Here is a 12,673-nt window from a genome sequence, read left to right as displayed (position 1 = left end):
GCAAAGCTGACAAAGGTTATGGATTTTAATGAAAATAGCCTAAATTAAACAATCTGGGAAAGCTTGGCATCTTTAAAAATTTGGTTCTTCTGCAAGTCTTCTGACTGAAGTGTGTGCCCTTGAGTCATTTTCTTTGGAATCAGGGAGACAGGATCTTTATGTCAGAGCTGCTGGGGTATGTATGTTAGGATCCGTGGTGAGAAAACCGGTCCCTGATCACAGGGAAAGGTGTGCATTGCTGCTCCCCAACCCAGGGGCCTCGAAGAGTCACTGATCCCAGAGAGGGGGAACAGCTCCCAAAGAACCAAACAAATCTAGCAGTGTTTTGCAAAAGGCACTGTAAAATGAGCAGGGTTTTTTTTTTTTTTTTTCTGTCCTCAAAAATCTATAAATGAATCACTCTATCGTCCACTTAATAATAATGAATACAGATAATTATCATTTATCTAAATCCAGGTGGTGCTGGACCCTGTGCTGGTGCTTTCCAGTTCTTGTAGGGCGGGTATGATGAGCCCCATTTCCCAGATAAGGAAACTGAGCCTCAGAGAGGAGAATGAGGCCCTCAAGGTCACCGGTCTGGAGGGGGCAGAGCTGGGATTTCAAGTCTGTCTGATTGCCAAGGCTGGTTTCTTTTCTCTGCAGTTCTGACTGCGGTCATCCATTCCCTTCCTCTCCTCTCTCGTTGTCTCTCCTGTCCATCCCTTATTTCTCTGACTTTTGTCTGAATCTTTTTCCCTCTCTGCTTGTCCCTGGCCTCTCTGTTTCTCTCTGCTTAGTTGTACTCCTGACATTCACTGTATTTTCTCCCCCTGTGGAAGCATTCAGCAAATGGGTCCTCAAGTGCCACAGACATGCCCTCACAGGTATGTTGTCACATCCCAGGAATAGGGCCTTGGCATGACCCCCTCTTGGGCAAAGACGGAGCCTGGGGGAAGCACGGTGCGGTCGCCACCTGGTGGCCACAGAAGGCAATGTGGCGCCGGTGGCCAGACCGAGGCTGAGCCTTTCTGGGTGTCTGGAGCAGGGGCGGTGATCGGTGAACTGGGTGATGGATTGGCAAGCTTAATCACTAACTTGGGAGGTGAGAGTGCCTGGGACTAGGCTGTGCGTATGTGATGTGTGTGTGCACGCGTGTATCTGTGTGGGGGCAGGGTGCCTGTGAGCGAGGCCTTGGCCCTCATCACCCACAGGTTGGGTGGTTTCCTCAGCTACTCCAAAGTTGGGGCCTCTCAGCCACTCACGGATGAAATTCTTCCCATCCCCCGCTGTTGACAGAGTGAGACCCTGAACTTCAAGAACCTGCACTGATTTGCTCAAGGTCACCAGCCTAGAACAGGGAATCAGTCTGAGGTCTGGTGGACCTCAGAGCTGGTGCTGTTCTGCTGTCCAACTCTGATCTCTTTGGGGACAGATAGGGCTGGGGGGACGGACGGATACTCACGGTCCCCAGGCCACCATTTGGTGGCCGTCAACGTGGGGCTATGCACCACAAACTCCTGGGTGGCCGCATCATAGGTGGCTTCAGTCTCCAGGCCCCGAAGATTCGTCCCTGGGAATTGAGGGGAGCTTGTGAGGCAAGAGGTCAGGATAGGAATCTCACCTGGGGAGCAGCATCCTGGTGGGCCTGGAGCTGCCAGGCACCAGCCCCGTCTGCAGTCGGGGGAGCTCCCAGCTGTACGCACAGGCGTTTCTTGTCTTTCACCCGTGGGCTGTGTGGGGGACACATGGCCAGCCCGTGACAAGGAATGCTTGCTGACATTTCCAGAAGGAACGCCTTGCCCCACGCATGCTAGTTCACACGGTGTGTTTGTATAAATTAGAAAAAGGAACCCCCTCCTTCGAGACCCTTGACTGCCACCTGCTGGAATGTTTCCATATGAAATACACAATCTCTGACTCCTCGGCTGTGAGTGGGCTTTCTGGAACCGTGCACGCAGAAACCCTGGCTCACCGTGTCCCAATTCTGTCTGGGCATATGATGCAATGATCTGGAATTTATTGCAGAGTGGGGTCCATTTGGCAATCTGCTCCTCTGAGCCCAGGCTCCTGAGGGATTTCAGGAACACGTGGTGTAGATTTAAGGCCAGTTCTCCAGAAAGGGCTCTGGGGGGGAAAGGACACGGTGCTTGAGTAGCCCACCGGAGATGGGGACCCCAGTACCGTCAGTCTGGCAGGGTGCAGGAGGGAAGGGGCATCTGCCATCCTGGCTTCCCAACAGCTATTGCCTTTAAAGGTGGGGAAAATCGCTCATGGCGTTAAGGCTTTCCAAATGATCCCAGGTGAATTCCTCTCTGGTGGGGCTGCCCTGGGAGTGAGTACCTGTAAACGTAATAGAATTCAGGACTGTTTTCCGACCAGCCCAGGCGCTTTGCTGTTATCTGGAGGTGAAATTTCCTCTGAACGGCGGCCACATAACGTTCATTCTGGGTCATGAAATAATTATCCTTGAGGCTAAACTCCGGGTCACTGTGGATGATGCTCTCTTCCAAAGACAGAGAACAGAGAGCTTAGAGACTGGAATGAGGCTCCTGGCACCTTCAGATCTTTTTACCCTCTTGCCTTGTGGACGTGGAAAGGAAGTCAGACATTATTGTCATTTTACAGATGTAATGACTGAGCACCTGAGGTGGGAAGGTGACTTGCTCAAGGTTACAAAGTCATGCAGTGGCAGAATAAGGACCAGCATCTAGGTCTTCTGCTGCCTAAGACTCTTCTATCCTTCAGATGGGCTCAGGAAATACGGACTTGTTAAAGATGTCCTTACGGTCCAAAGGAATGAATCTCTAACAGTGGAATTTTGAAAGCAAGATTTGTCATTTGAGGTGGGACTGCTAGTGAAAGACTCTTCTTCCAAGAAAGGCATGTGGGCACAAAGCAGAGGCTCCATTCCCCAGCTTCCTCTTACCAACTTTCCTCCGGAGTGCAGTGTTCTGGGCACCTCCATCCAGGATGTTGATGAGCCTTTCCACATTGAAGGACTGTATGTACCTCTCACTCTCTATGTTGGGGTGCACTTGCCTGCTCCAGGTATCCCCCAGGGACACTCGGTGCACTGGGCTGCCCATCCTAGCCTGGAGCTGCCTGCTGCCGGAGGAGAGGTACTTCTGGCCTAGCTGCTCGGAGCCTTGGGTGGTGCTAAGAACCTGTGTGCAGGAGGAAGTGCCCAGAGCTGAGCATCCTCCAGGGGCTGCTGCGGGTAGGAAAGCAGCTCCCCTGAAAGATTTGTGTGCCTCTGCACCCCCACCCCCTTCTCTGCGGGCACTCGGCTGGCCACAAATGCAGGAATTGCTCGGTAAATGGTAGCGCAGTACCTGTTTGTCGAGATTTGGATGGGATCCAATCACAGGGCTCGAGCTCTGTCCACTGCAACCTGTCTTACAAGGGTTACCTGGGGAAATTCTCACAAAGTCAATTCAAGTCACACATGCAAAAATATCTGGTGACCTTGAGCATGTCTGGCCTCTAGCCACACAGCTGGAGGCGGCCAGGAGGTGGACAGGGTCTGACCACAGAGCACATGCTCTCTCATGTTACGGCCCTGCCAGGGGGCCTCACTGTAGGGACCTGTGGTCCCATTCACCTGGTCCCCTGAGTCCTGGGCTCATTCAGCCCATTTCTGTGAGCCTTGAGGGGTACCGCAGAGCTGGGGGGAGGAAGCTTGCTTCTGGCCTGGGCAGTGTTCCCCCTGGGACCCCTGTGTGCCCCCCTGCAGCCAGAGTGGACCCGTGTCCTTCAGCAAACCCTCAGACTCTCAGAAGCTCCTGTTCCCCCACAGCAAGGCAACTACCAGGTTGCCTCGTCTATTTGTTGAGTATCTCAAATCCATTTGTTCCATCCCCATGTCTGTTCCCAGGCCACCACCATCTCTCACTGGGCCTCAGTGTCTCACTTGTCTGTTCTCCTGGCTGCCAGGCCGAGCCCTTCAACTGCAGTCACAGTGTGTCCCCACCCCGGCTTGGAATTTGCCCCTTGGCGCCCACTGTTTGTGGGAGAGAGTCCATGCTTCCCGCCATCCACCGCCTCCTGCCCACCTGCCCCTTGCCCTGGATCAGCTACTCCAGCACCAGGTTGGGGCCTCCCCTCCCTCTCCTCCTCCCTTTTGCCTCTGCGGCTTTCCCCCCGCGTTCCTAGTGAGACCCAGCCTCCAGGGACACCTCCTCCAAGGAGACTTCCTGACGGCAGCACCCCCCACCCCAGGAACAGAGTGCCCTTTTTGCTGCCCCACTGGGTGCTGTTAGAGTAGACAATAGGAGCAATGCCTTATTTGCTCGAACGTGCCCCTCCCAAGTGCCTGGGTGGCCAGCGCCACTGTCCCTTGGATCCCACGCATCTAGCTGTCAGGAGGCACCTGGTCTGTCTTTCCCGCCGGCAGCCACCGCGGCCCTACAGATATCTACTCTTACTATCCGTTTTACGGGGAGCCCAGGAACGGAAGGAAGGAGACTCTGTAAGGTCGTGTAGCTGCACGCGGCGAGTGGGGTTTCTATGCAGGCTTGCAAACCGATACCCCCTGAGTGGGTGGCAGGGCCATGGGGGTGCTGACAAGGGGCCTGGCACGTTTAAGGAGCCCCTCTTGTCTGCCCCCTGGACCCCTGCAAGGCCACCTAGCTGGCCTCCTGTCTTCCTGCCCCACTCCCCCCGACTGCTGCTGCCTGTTTGCTGTGCCTGGACGTGCCAGGCCTCCCCCGCCCCCCACCTCTGCCAGGTTGTATCCTCTGACTCAAACTCTTCTTCTGGAACACTCTTTCCCCGGGTGTCCTCTTGGCTCCCTTATTACCTCCTTCAAGTCTTTGCTGCTCAGTATCACCTTCTCAGTGAGGCCCACCTGACTGCCCTCTTTAAAACCCCAAGCGCCCCTCCCTTGGCCTTCCCAATCCCCCTCACTCTGCTCTACTTTTTGTCCTAACGTACAAGATAATTTACTCACTTACGTTCTTGTTTATTGATGTCTCCCCAACTACAGGGTAAACTCCAAGGGCGCAGGGGCCTTTGTCAAGTTATGCTAACACTTAGCACAGGGCCTAGCCCACGGGCAGGGTCTGGTAAATAGGGGTTGAAATGACATGCAATGAAAGAAAGCAGTGCTCAGAGTCATTAGGAGCACGGGGAGGGTCAGGCCTGAGGTGGTGCGGTCCTCAGCGGCCTCCCACTCCCTCCCCTGTCCCCGGGCCCAGCTCACCTGTCCCACTGGTGTGGTGTCTGCCTGTAGGCCTCTGGGGCTGCGCACTAGGTTTCTTGTGGGTGGCCCAGCCCATTTCTCCTCCCCTCGAATGGGCTGGAACAACATGGAAAATTGAAGGCAGTGCCTGGCAAGCTCTCAGCTCTCAGGTGCCCCTGGCTGAGCTCCCTGCTTTTCTCTCGTGTGCCCCTTCTCCCTCAGGTGGGTGTGACCTGCTGGGCCAGTGCCCAGGCCTTCCCGGGGTTGGGGGTGGGGTTGGGGGGGTACTGCTTTGGGAGTGTCAACTGCTGAGACTCGTCTGGCTCTTCCTCTCTCCGCCTGTCTGGGCCTGACCCAGGTCCCCAGAACATGCTTACCCGGTTCCCTGAGCACGAGCAAACACCACAGCCCCCACCTGGTGTCCAGAGGCCCGGGGCTCAGAACTTCCAGATGTGACTCAGAGTTACTTTGCCTCTCTGAGCTTCCCTTCTCTTGTCTGTAATTTCACGGGCTATAGAGGAAAGCTCTCGGTAAACTGTGAAGCACCTGGTATTTGTAACGAGATTATGACTGTTTTCTGAGTGCCCCATGACAGAGTTTCGTAATTCCCCAGAGGGACATTTAATGGTGGCATTTCGGATTCTCATTGGCAGTCTGCTGGGGAGGTATTTATGGGCAGGTGTGTGAGGGTTTAGGTTGTATGGGAAGCATTGATTTGCTTTGTTATCAATCCATATTGTTAAGCAGGAAGCAAAAAACAAAAGAAAAACCTCTGACCCTGGGAAGCATCCAGGCTGGGGTTGGGGGCTTCTGGGGAGACAATCATCACAGGAGGAATGAGCAGGAAAACCTGGATGGGATACTCACAATCACTTCTAATGAATTTATAACTTTTTGGAACTTAAAACTTCCTTGCCCTCTCTTCCTGCCCCCGCTGTTCCCAGGCCTCCCAGGCCCTACCTGTCCAGATCCTTTTTATCTTTTCATCTCACCACACTGTTTTGGGAATTCATTGCAGTCTGGATCAGAAGCTCCAGGACCTGCTTTCTTGGCTCCAAGTTTTGGTCCCTTGTGGTATATTACAAAACTCATCTATTTGGTCTTTGTCCCCAGTTCCTGGCCCAGGACCCCTAAGAACCTTTGCAAGCTCCTAAGAGGTAAGACTATATCCTTTTTTATCTATGGCCAGGAGCCCGTAGATAGCTTCAGGATGGGGACTGCTTGCTGGAAAGATCAAGCCTTAATTAGAGCAGTTGGAAATCTCAGTTCTCCCCGGTATGCCCTCGCCACCCAACCTCCAGGGAGGGGAGAGGGGCTGCAGTTTGAGCTAATTACCAGTGGCCAGTGATTTAATCAATTATGCCTATGTAGTGAAACCTTGGGAAAATCCCTCAACAACGGGGTTTAGGGAGAGTTGGCAAACAGGGAGGTGCTGGTGGGAGGGCAGCATGGGAAGCTCCATGTTGCCTCTAGTCCCTCCCCCAACCCAAGACCTTGTCCTCTGCATCCCTTCCAATTGGCTGTTCCCAAGTTGTATCCTTTATAGTTAACCGATAAACGTAAGTAAAGTGCTTTCCTGAGTTCTGTGAGTCATTCTAGCCTATTACTGAACCCAGGGTGGGGGTTGTGGGAACCCCTGAATTTATAGCCGGTATGTCGGAGGTAGAGGTGGCCCCTGGGTTGTGCAGCTGTGGTCTGAGGTGGGGGCAGTTCTCGTGGGACTGATCCTTAAGCCTGTGGGATCTACACTAACCCCAAGAGCTGGTGTCAGAATTGAACTGAATTGTTGAACACCCAATTGGTGTTGGGGAATTGGTGGTTGGTGTGGAAAAACCACACATTGATTGTGTTAGAATAAGACACCACACCCTTGGCACACTCACTATAGTGGTGGGTATTTTTTCTTTAACTCTTGGTTTTTGTGTAAATCACCAATGAAAGTAAGGACTGTGTCGCTCTTGGTCACCAATACAGTCCCATTCCCAAACTAGGGTCAGGCCCAGGGTAGGTGCTCAACAAATATTTGGTGGATGAGTGAATAAACACGGGCTGACAGTGAAGACTTTGGAGCTTTGGCATTGTTTTAAAAGGTGGGAGTGGGTGTGTTTGTGTGTCCTCTCTGTTTGCACACACTTGTATACCTCGACATGAGACCCAGACCTTCAGTCTCAAAGCTGGGGATTCCTTTGGGCCTACTTGTACCAAAAAGCTGTGTACCCAGCTGGGTTTCCAAAGTGATCCTGGTCTTTCTGCAGCCTTTCCTGATCTGAGCTTAAAAGGCTCCCCACAGGTGGTCCTTCTATGAAAGGGTTGCTCTGCAAGGTGAATGATTTTTCTCTTTCCCTATGTTTCTGTGCTAAAATTTGGCTTGTCTTGGGGCACCCAGGTGGCTCAGTCGGTTAAACGTCTGCCTTTGGCTCAGCTCATGATCCCAGAGTCCTGCGATCGAGCCCCGCGTCGGGCTCCCTGCTCAGTGGGGAGTCTGCTTCTCCCTTTGTCTCTCTCTAAAATAAGTAAGTAAATAAATAAATACAATCTTGAAATAAAATAAAATTTGGCTTGTCTTAGGCTTAGCATTAGTACCCGTATGCCTCTAACCATCATTCCCAGAGTGAATATTTTAGAGCACCCGTAGGGCATTGGGCCCTGCTCGGGGTGGGACCCAGCGTGGAACCAGGTCTCTGTGAGTGGGGGGCAGGGATGTTTATAGGTCCCCTCACCTCCCCTGCATAACAACACCGGAAAGTAGGATGCCCCTCCTCATTTTGCAGAAGAGGAAACAAGCCCAGAGAGGTGTTCACACAATACGTATGATGCAAAGCTGGAATTTGAACCTGGTTTTCTTGCTCTTTCCCCATGTGTACAATGTTGGGAAAGAAGTCAAGAGAGCCAGAGCACTTGTTTTGGCAGGACTTCTGAGATGTGGTGACTCTGGGCAGGTGCCCCCTTCCCCTAGGTCTTGGTCTCCCCATCTGTGATGATGGGTATCTGCTCACTAAGGCGCCTCACACCTCCCCCCCATGTCCCCATGGTAGCATCATGCCTTAAATCTCTTTAAAAAATTAAAAAAAATTTAATTATTTAAGTAATCTCTGCACCCAACGTGGGGCTCGAACTCATGACCCCGAGATCAAGAGTCACATGCTCTTCTGACTAAGCCAGCCAGGCACCCTGCCAGATATTTTATGTTCGTTAACACTGTCCTCAGGGCGCCTGAGTGGCTCAGTTGTTGGGCGTCTGCCTTCGGCTCGGGTCATGATCCCAGCGTCCTGGGATTGAGCCCCGCATCGGGCTCCCTGTTCGGCGGGAAGCCTGCTTCTCCCTCCTCCACTCCCCCTGCTTGTGTTCCCTCTCTCTCTCTGTCAAATAAATAAGTAAAATCTTTAAAAAAAAATAAAACAACAACAACAAAAAACACTGTCCTCTCAGCTACCCATGAGGCTGGCACTATTGGAACCCTCAGTTAACAGACGAGAAACTCAGAGATGTTAAATAATTTGTCGGAGGATACCTACCTGGCAAGTGGCAGAGCTGGACCCCCGCCACCCCGCCTCCCAATCTGAAGTCTGACTTTGTAGCCTGGACTCCTCATAGTCATGCTGGGCCACCTGTCAGGATCTCCTTAAAAGGGAGAGTGGGGGAGAGAGAGAGAGAGAGAGAGAGAGAGAGAGAAAGAAGGAAATTCCATCCTTTGAAATGAGCTAGGCCCCAGGGCCAGGCATTTTGTGTCTGGTTTCTCACATGGTAGGACCTGACAGGTATACAGTAGATGCTCAATGCGTATTTCTCTCCTTCTTGCTCCTTCCCGGAATGTCTTGGGCCAAGGGCAGGCATGTGAACCCTGGTATCCCACTGGCCACTGTCTTTTCTTAAAGTGGTGAGTGAGATGGGCCTCGATTCTTGTCCCTGGGGCCCAGTCTGGCAGATTGGTGAGGGCTGGGCCACCTGCTGTCGGGGAAGAAGGAAGGAGGAAGGCCACAGGGCCTCTGCAAGCTTGCAGGATGTTTCTGGCGACAGATGGGAAAACTCCGAATGTGGGTGCTTTGCAAAACAATCCCTGCAGCCTCCACCAGCAAATGCTGCGAGGACAAATGTGCTGGCTCCAGTCAGGCAGACGTGGGTTTGCATCTCGCTCCCACCACCTGCTGATTGTGTGCCTTCGGGAAGTGGCTTGGCCTCTCTAAACTTTGGATTCTTCACCCATAAAATGGAGGTAATGCCAGTCCTGGGGGATTCAATGAGAGAATTCATGGGAAGTATGAATAGCCCAGTCCCCGGAGCAGATGCCAAATATTAAAGTATAGATACCATTACCTGGTCACAGATGTGGAAAATGTGGTCCAGCAAGTTTTCCAGGCTTCTGACAAGTAGTTATTGTCGGGGCGCCTGGGTGGCTCAGTCATTAAGCGTCTGCCTTTGGCTCAGGTCATGATCCCAGGGTCCTGGGATCGAGCCCCGCGTCGGGCTCCCTGCTCAGTGGGCAGCCTGCTTCTCCCTCACCCTCTCCCCCTGCCTGTGTTCCCTCTCTTGCTGTGTCTCTCTCTGTTGGATAAATAAATAAAATCTTAAAAAAAAACACAAAACAAGTAGTGATTGTCAGAGCTGGGGCTTGAATACAGGTCTGGGCACAGGATTAACTATCTTTATGGGGTAAGCCTAAAGTAAGCCTTGCAGTGGGGGATGCACATCTTAAGTCAGGCTCCCAAAGGGGTGAGCTTAAGTGTCCTGGTCCCATGTGAAGCCCCTCCCTAGGAAGGGGGAGCTCCAGCTCACTTAGCTATTGCTAGGCAGCCCAGAGGAGTTGTTAGGGTCCTTCACTGGGAAATCCTGCTCATCTCTCTAGGAGTCCTTTCTGAGAAGTAGATGGGCACTCAGTGTCCTCTCTAGGTGAGCGCCTGCCCATCATCAACTCAGATAATCGTCTGGTGGCTGAGATGAGGGCAAGTGGCCATGGGGAGGTATGGATTCTGTTCTTGTGAGGCCCAGCAAAAAGGGCATTTATGAGGCAGGGCCCTGGTGGGAGCCGGGTGGCTGGGGGTTGACAGGTCTGGAGGTGGGGGCAGTAAAACACCAGATGGTTTAGGTTACTGCTCGGCTAAAGGTCCAGTCCTGCAAGGGGCAGGAATCCCACTTTGATGGCTAGTTTGGGGGGGCAGGTGCATAACGTTCCTCACCCCAGAACTCCCATCAGGCTGTATTGGCTGGAGTCTATTTTTATGGGTGGAGGCCAGATCCCTCAAGTTCAGACAGACAATGAGAAGGTTAAATAGGTCATCTAATCTCATGACAAAGGGTCAGAATGGCACAGGGCCCTCCTGAGCCCTTCCTAGGAGCAAGGACTCGCTGTCGTGGAGAAAATGTGCGCTTTGCAGACGGACGGCTCTGTGGGAATCTCGTCCTTCCCCAAGCATTGTTTTGTGACTTCAGGCAAGTCTTTTAATTTACCTAAACATTGGTTAGTCTGCAAAATAGTGAGAATGACATCGAGTTATCATGGGTGGTGATGCTGGTGGACTTCCATAAAAGCAATGATCATAACTGACACCCACTCACAACTTTTGGAACACCTGGGTTGGCCTTGGCAAAGGGAAGCAGAATCAGCCGGGGTCCCTGCCCTCACGGAGCTTGGCATTTGTACCATCCCTAGTGGGATGAGGCTGCCCCACAAAAGCTCCTGGGTTCTGAGGGCTCCCCTGGGCTACATATGCAGAATCAGGGAGGGAGGGTCCCTTCGCCTCATGAGGTCTTCTGTCTGTCTCCCAGGTGCGTATTTAGGGCCCATCTGCCATTGAAGAGGGTTCTCCCCAAATCCAGACTAGGACTTGTGGTCTGGCAGGTGTGAGGGGCAGGGGGGGCTCAGTGAGAATGGGCTTGCTGCTCTTGGTTCCCCATGTAGGGCAGAGTCTGATGTCAGGGCTCCTTTCATTCTGCAGGGTCCCCAGGACTCGGTGATGACCCGACCTCTGCCCTCAGGGATGTTCTAACTCCCTGGATGCGCACAGGGTGACACTGAGGAGCCACACAGTTTCAATGTTGGTCTTGTAGGCACAAATGCCGGTCTGGTCGGGCCCAGGTGTACTGACAATAGCCCAAGAGGCCGGAGGAAAGCTTCTGGACCAGACTGATATCTCTGGGCCCCAGGGGAAATTGTGGAGGAAGGAGGTAGGTAGGCGATGGTGGTGGGAGGGGCCGAACCTTGGGGGAGATTGGGGGTGCTGCAGCCGGAGAAGGGCTTTCTCACTTATTCGTTCATTCAACAAACATGAATTGAGCACCTGCTCTGTGCCTGGAGTCCCATGCACTATCTGGCCACTGCCTTTTCTCAAAGCTGGATTCTTGTGCCTGGGTCCCAGTCTGCCAGAGGTTCGCCCAGGCCAGGCCACCTGCTGGCAGGGAAGGAGCAGGGAGGACGGCCACTTGGGATTCAGCAGGAAACGAGACAGACAGACATCTCTGCCCTCATGGAGCGGACATTATCGCTAAGGGAGACACACAAGGTAGACAAGTAAGATACGTGTTTGATGGTGGCAAATGGTGAGACAGAGAAGCAAGGGATAGGAAATGTGTAGGAGATGCTGGGATTCAGATGGGTTGACCACGGAGGGCCTCATTTAGAAAGAGCATAGGAAAAACACCTGGAGAATGTGGGGGGAGAGGCCTGTATGCTTCTCTGAGGGAAGAAGATGAAAAGGCACCTTGTGGGACGTGGGGCGTGAGGAGGCCAGGCCAGCGGCCAGAGCTGTGTGAGTGAGGAGGTGGGCAGGAGGCAGAAGGCCAGAGATGAAGAGGGAGCGGGACAGGCGGGGCCCTCGGGGTGGTGGGAAGGCCGCTATGGGGAGGGGGGGGCAAGGGAGGGCTCTGGGCAGAGGAGTGGCAAGACCTGCCTTCGATGTTCACAGGCTCATTTTGGCGGCTCTCTTGAGAATAGGCTGTAGGGGGCAGGGCAGAAGCAGGGAGACCACGGAGGAGGCGGCCTCGGCAATCATCAAGACGTTTTGTTTCCCACTGTGCCGTCAGCACACGGCATGCTTCCTGGCACGGAGCAGGCCCTCAGCACATCCGTACTGAATGATGTGTGAATTAAGGATGCCCAAACACCAGTTCTCAGACTGGTGCGTGGGCTATGTGGAGAAGATGCAGAAAAACAGATCTTAGGCATTGCTGCCGGGGATCCGAATCCAAATGGTTTCTTTCTTTCTTCCTTCCCCCCCCTTTTTTTTTAACTAACTAATTAATTATTTTTAAGATTTATTTATTTATTTGCGAGAGGGAGTGTGTGTGAGTGCGAGTGTGCAAGGGGTAGGGGAGGGGCAGAGGGAGAGAGAATCCTCAAGCAGACTCCCCACTGAGTGTAGAGCTCAATGTGGGGCTCGATCCCATGACCCTGAGATCATGACCTGAGCTGAAGTCAAAAGTCAGATGATGCTTAACCGACTGAGCCACCAGGGTGCCCCTCCAATTGGTTTCTAATGGGAAAGAGGAATCTGGATGTTCAGTACAGTCTGCTGGTAATTC

General features: G+C 53.0%; 1 protein-coding gene across 7 annotated transcripts in view; it reads right to left on the bottom strand.

The window, feature by feature from the left end:
• The window catches only part of ACOX2 (acyl-CoA oxidase 2), a 38,877-nt gene extending 26,267 nt beyond the window's left edge, over nt 1–12,610 (bottom strand). For 5 of the 7 annotated variants that reach the window (XR_010412349.1, XR_010412351.1, XM_054504655.2 and 2 more), the window contains exons 1-5: nt 5,180–12,610; nt 2,906–3,388; nt 2,320–2,482; nt 1,952–2,103; nt 1,442–1,549 (exon numbers count right to left, since the gene is read on the bottom strand). Coding sequence is in view for 5 of the 7 variants with exons in the window: in XM_054504655.2 (XP_054360630.1) it covers nt 1,442–1,549; nt 1,952–2,103; nt 2,320–2,482; nt 2,906–3,388; nt 5,180–5,255 (982 nt within the window). In the remaining 2 variants the exon portion in view is untranslated. The remainder of the gene's footprint in view (nt 1–1,441; nt 1,550–1,951; nt 2,104–2,319; nt 2,483–2,905; nt 3,389–5,179) is intronic. The other 2 variants (XM_054504657.2, XM_045862052.3) reach the window with 2 other exon arrangements.
• Nucleotides 12,611–12,673: the final 63 nt, after the last annotated feature.

Source organism: Mirounga angustirostris, unplaced genomic scaffold (genome assembly GCF_029215605.1).
Source record: "Mirounga angustirostris isolate CCGP_5_RB_7025 unplaced genomic scaffold, mMirAng1.0.hap1 SCAF_1, whole genome shotgun sequence".
In the NCBI taxonomy this organism is placed as follows: Eukaryota; Metazoa; Chordata; class Mammalia; order Carnivora; family Phocidae; genus Mirounga; species Mirounga angustirostris.
The sequence above is the reverse complement of the archived record's forward strand: the minus strand, read 5'-3'. Positions and strand labels throughout refer to the sequence as shown.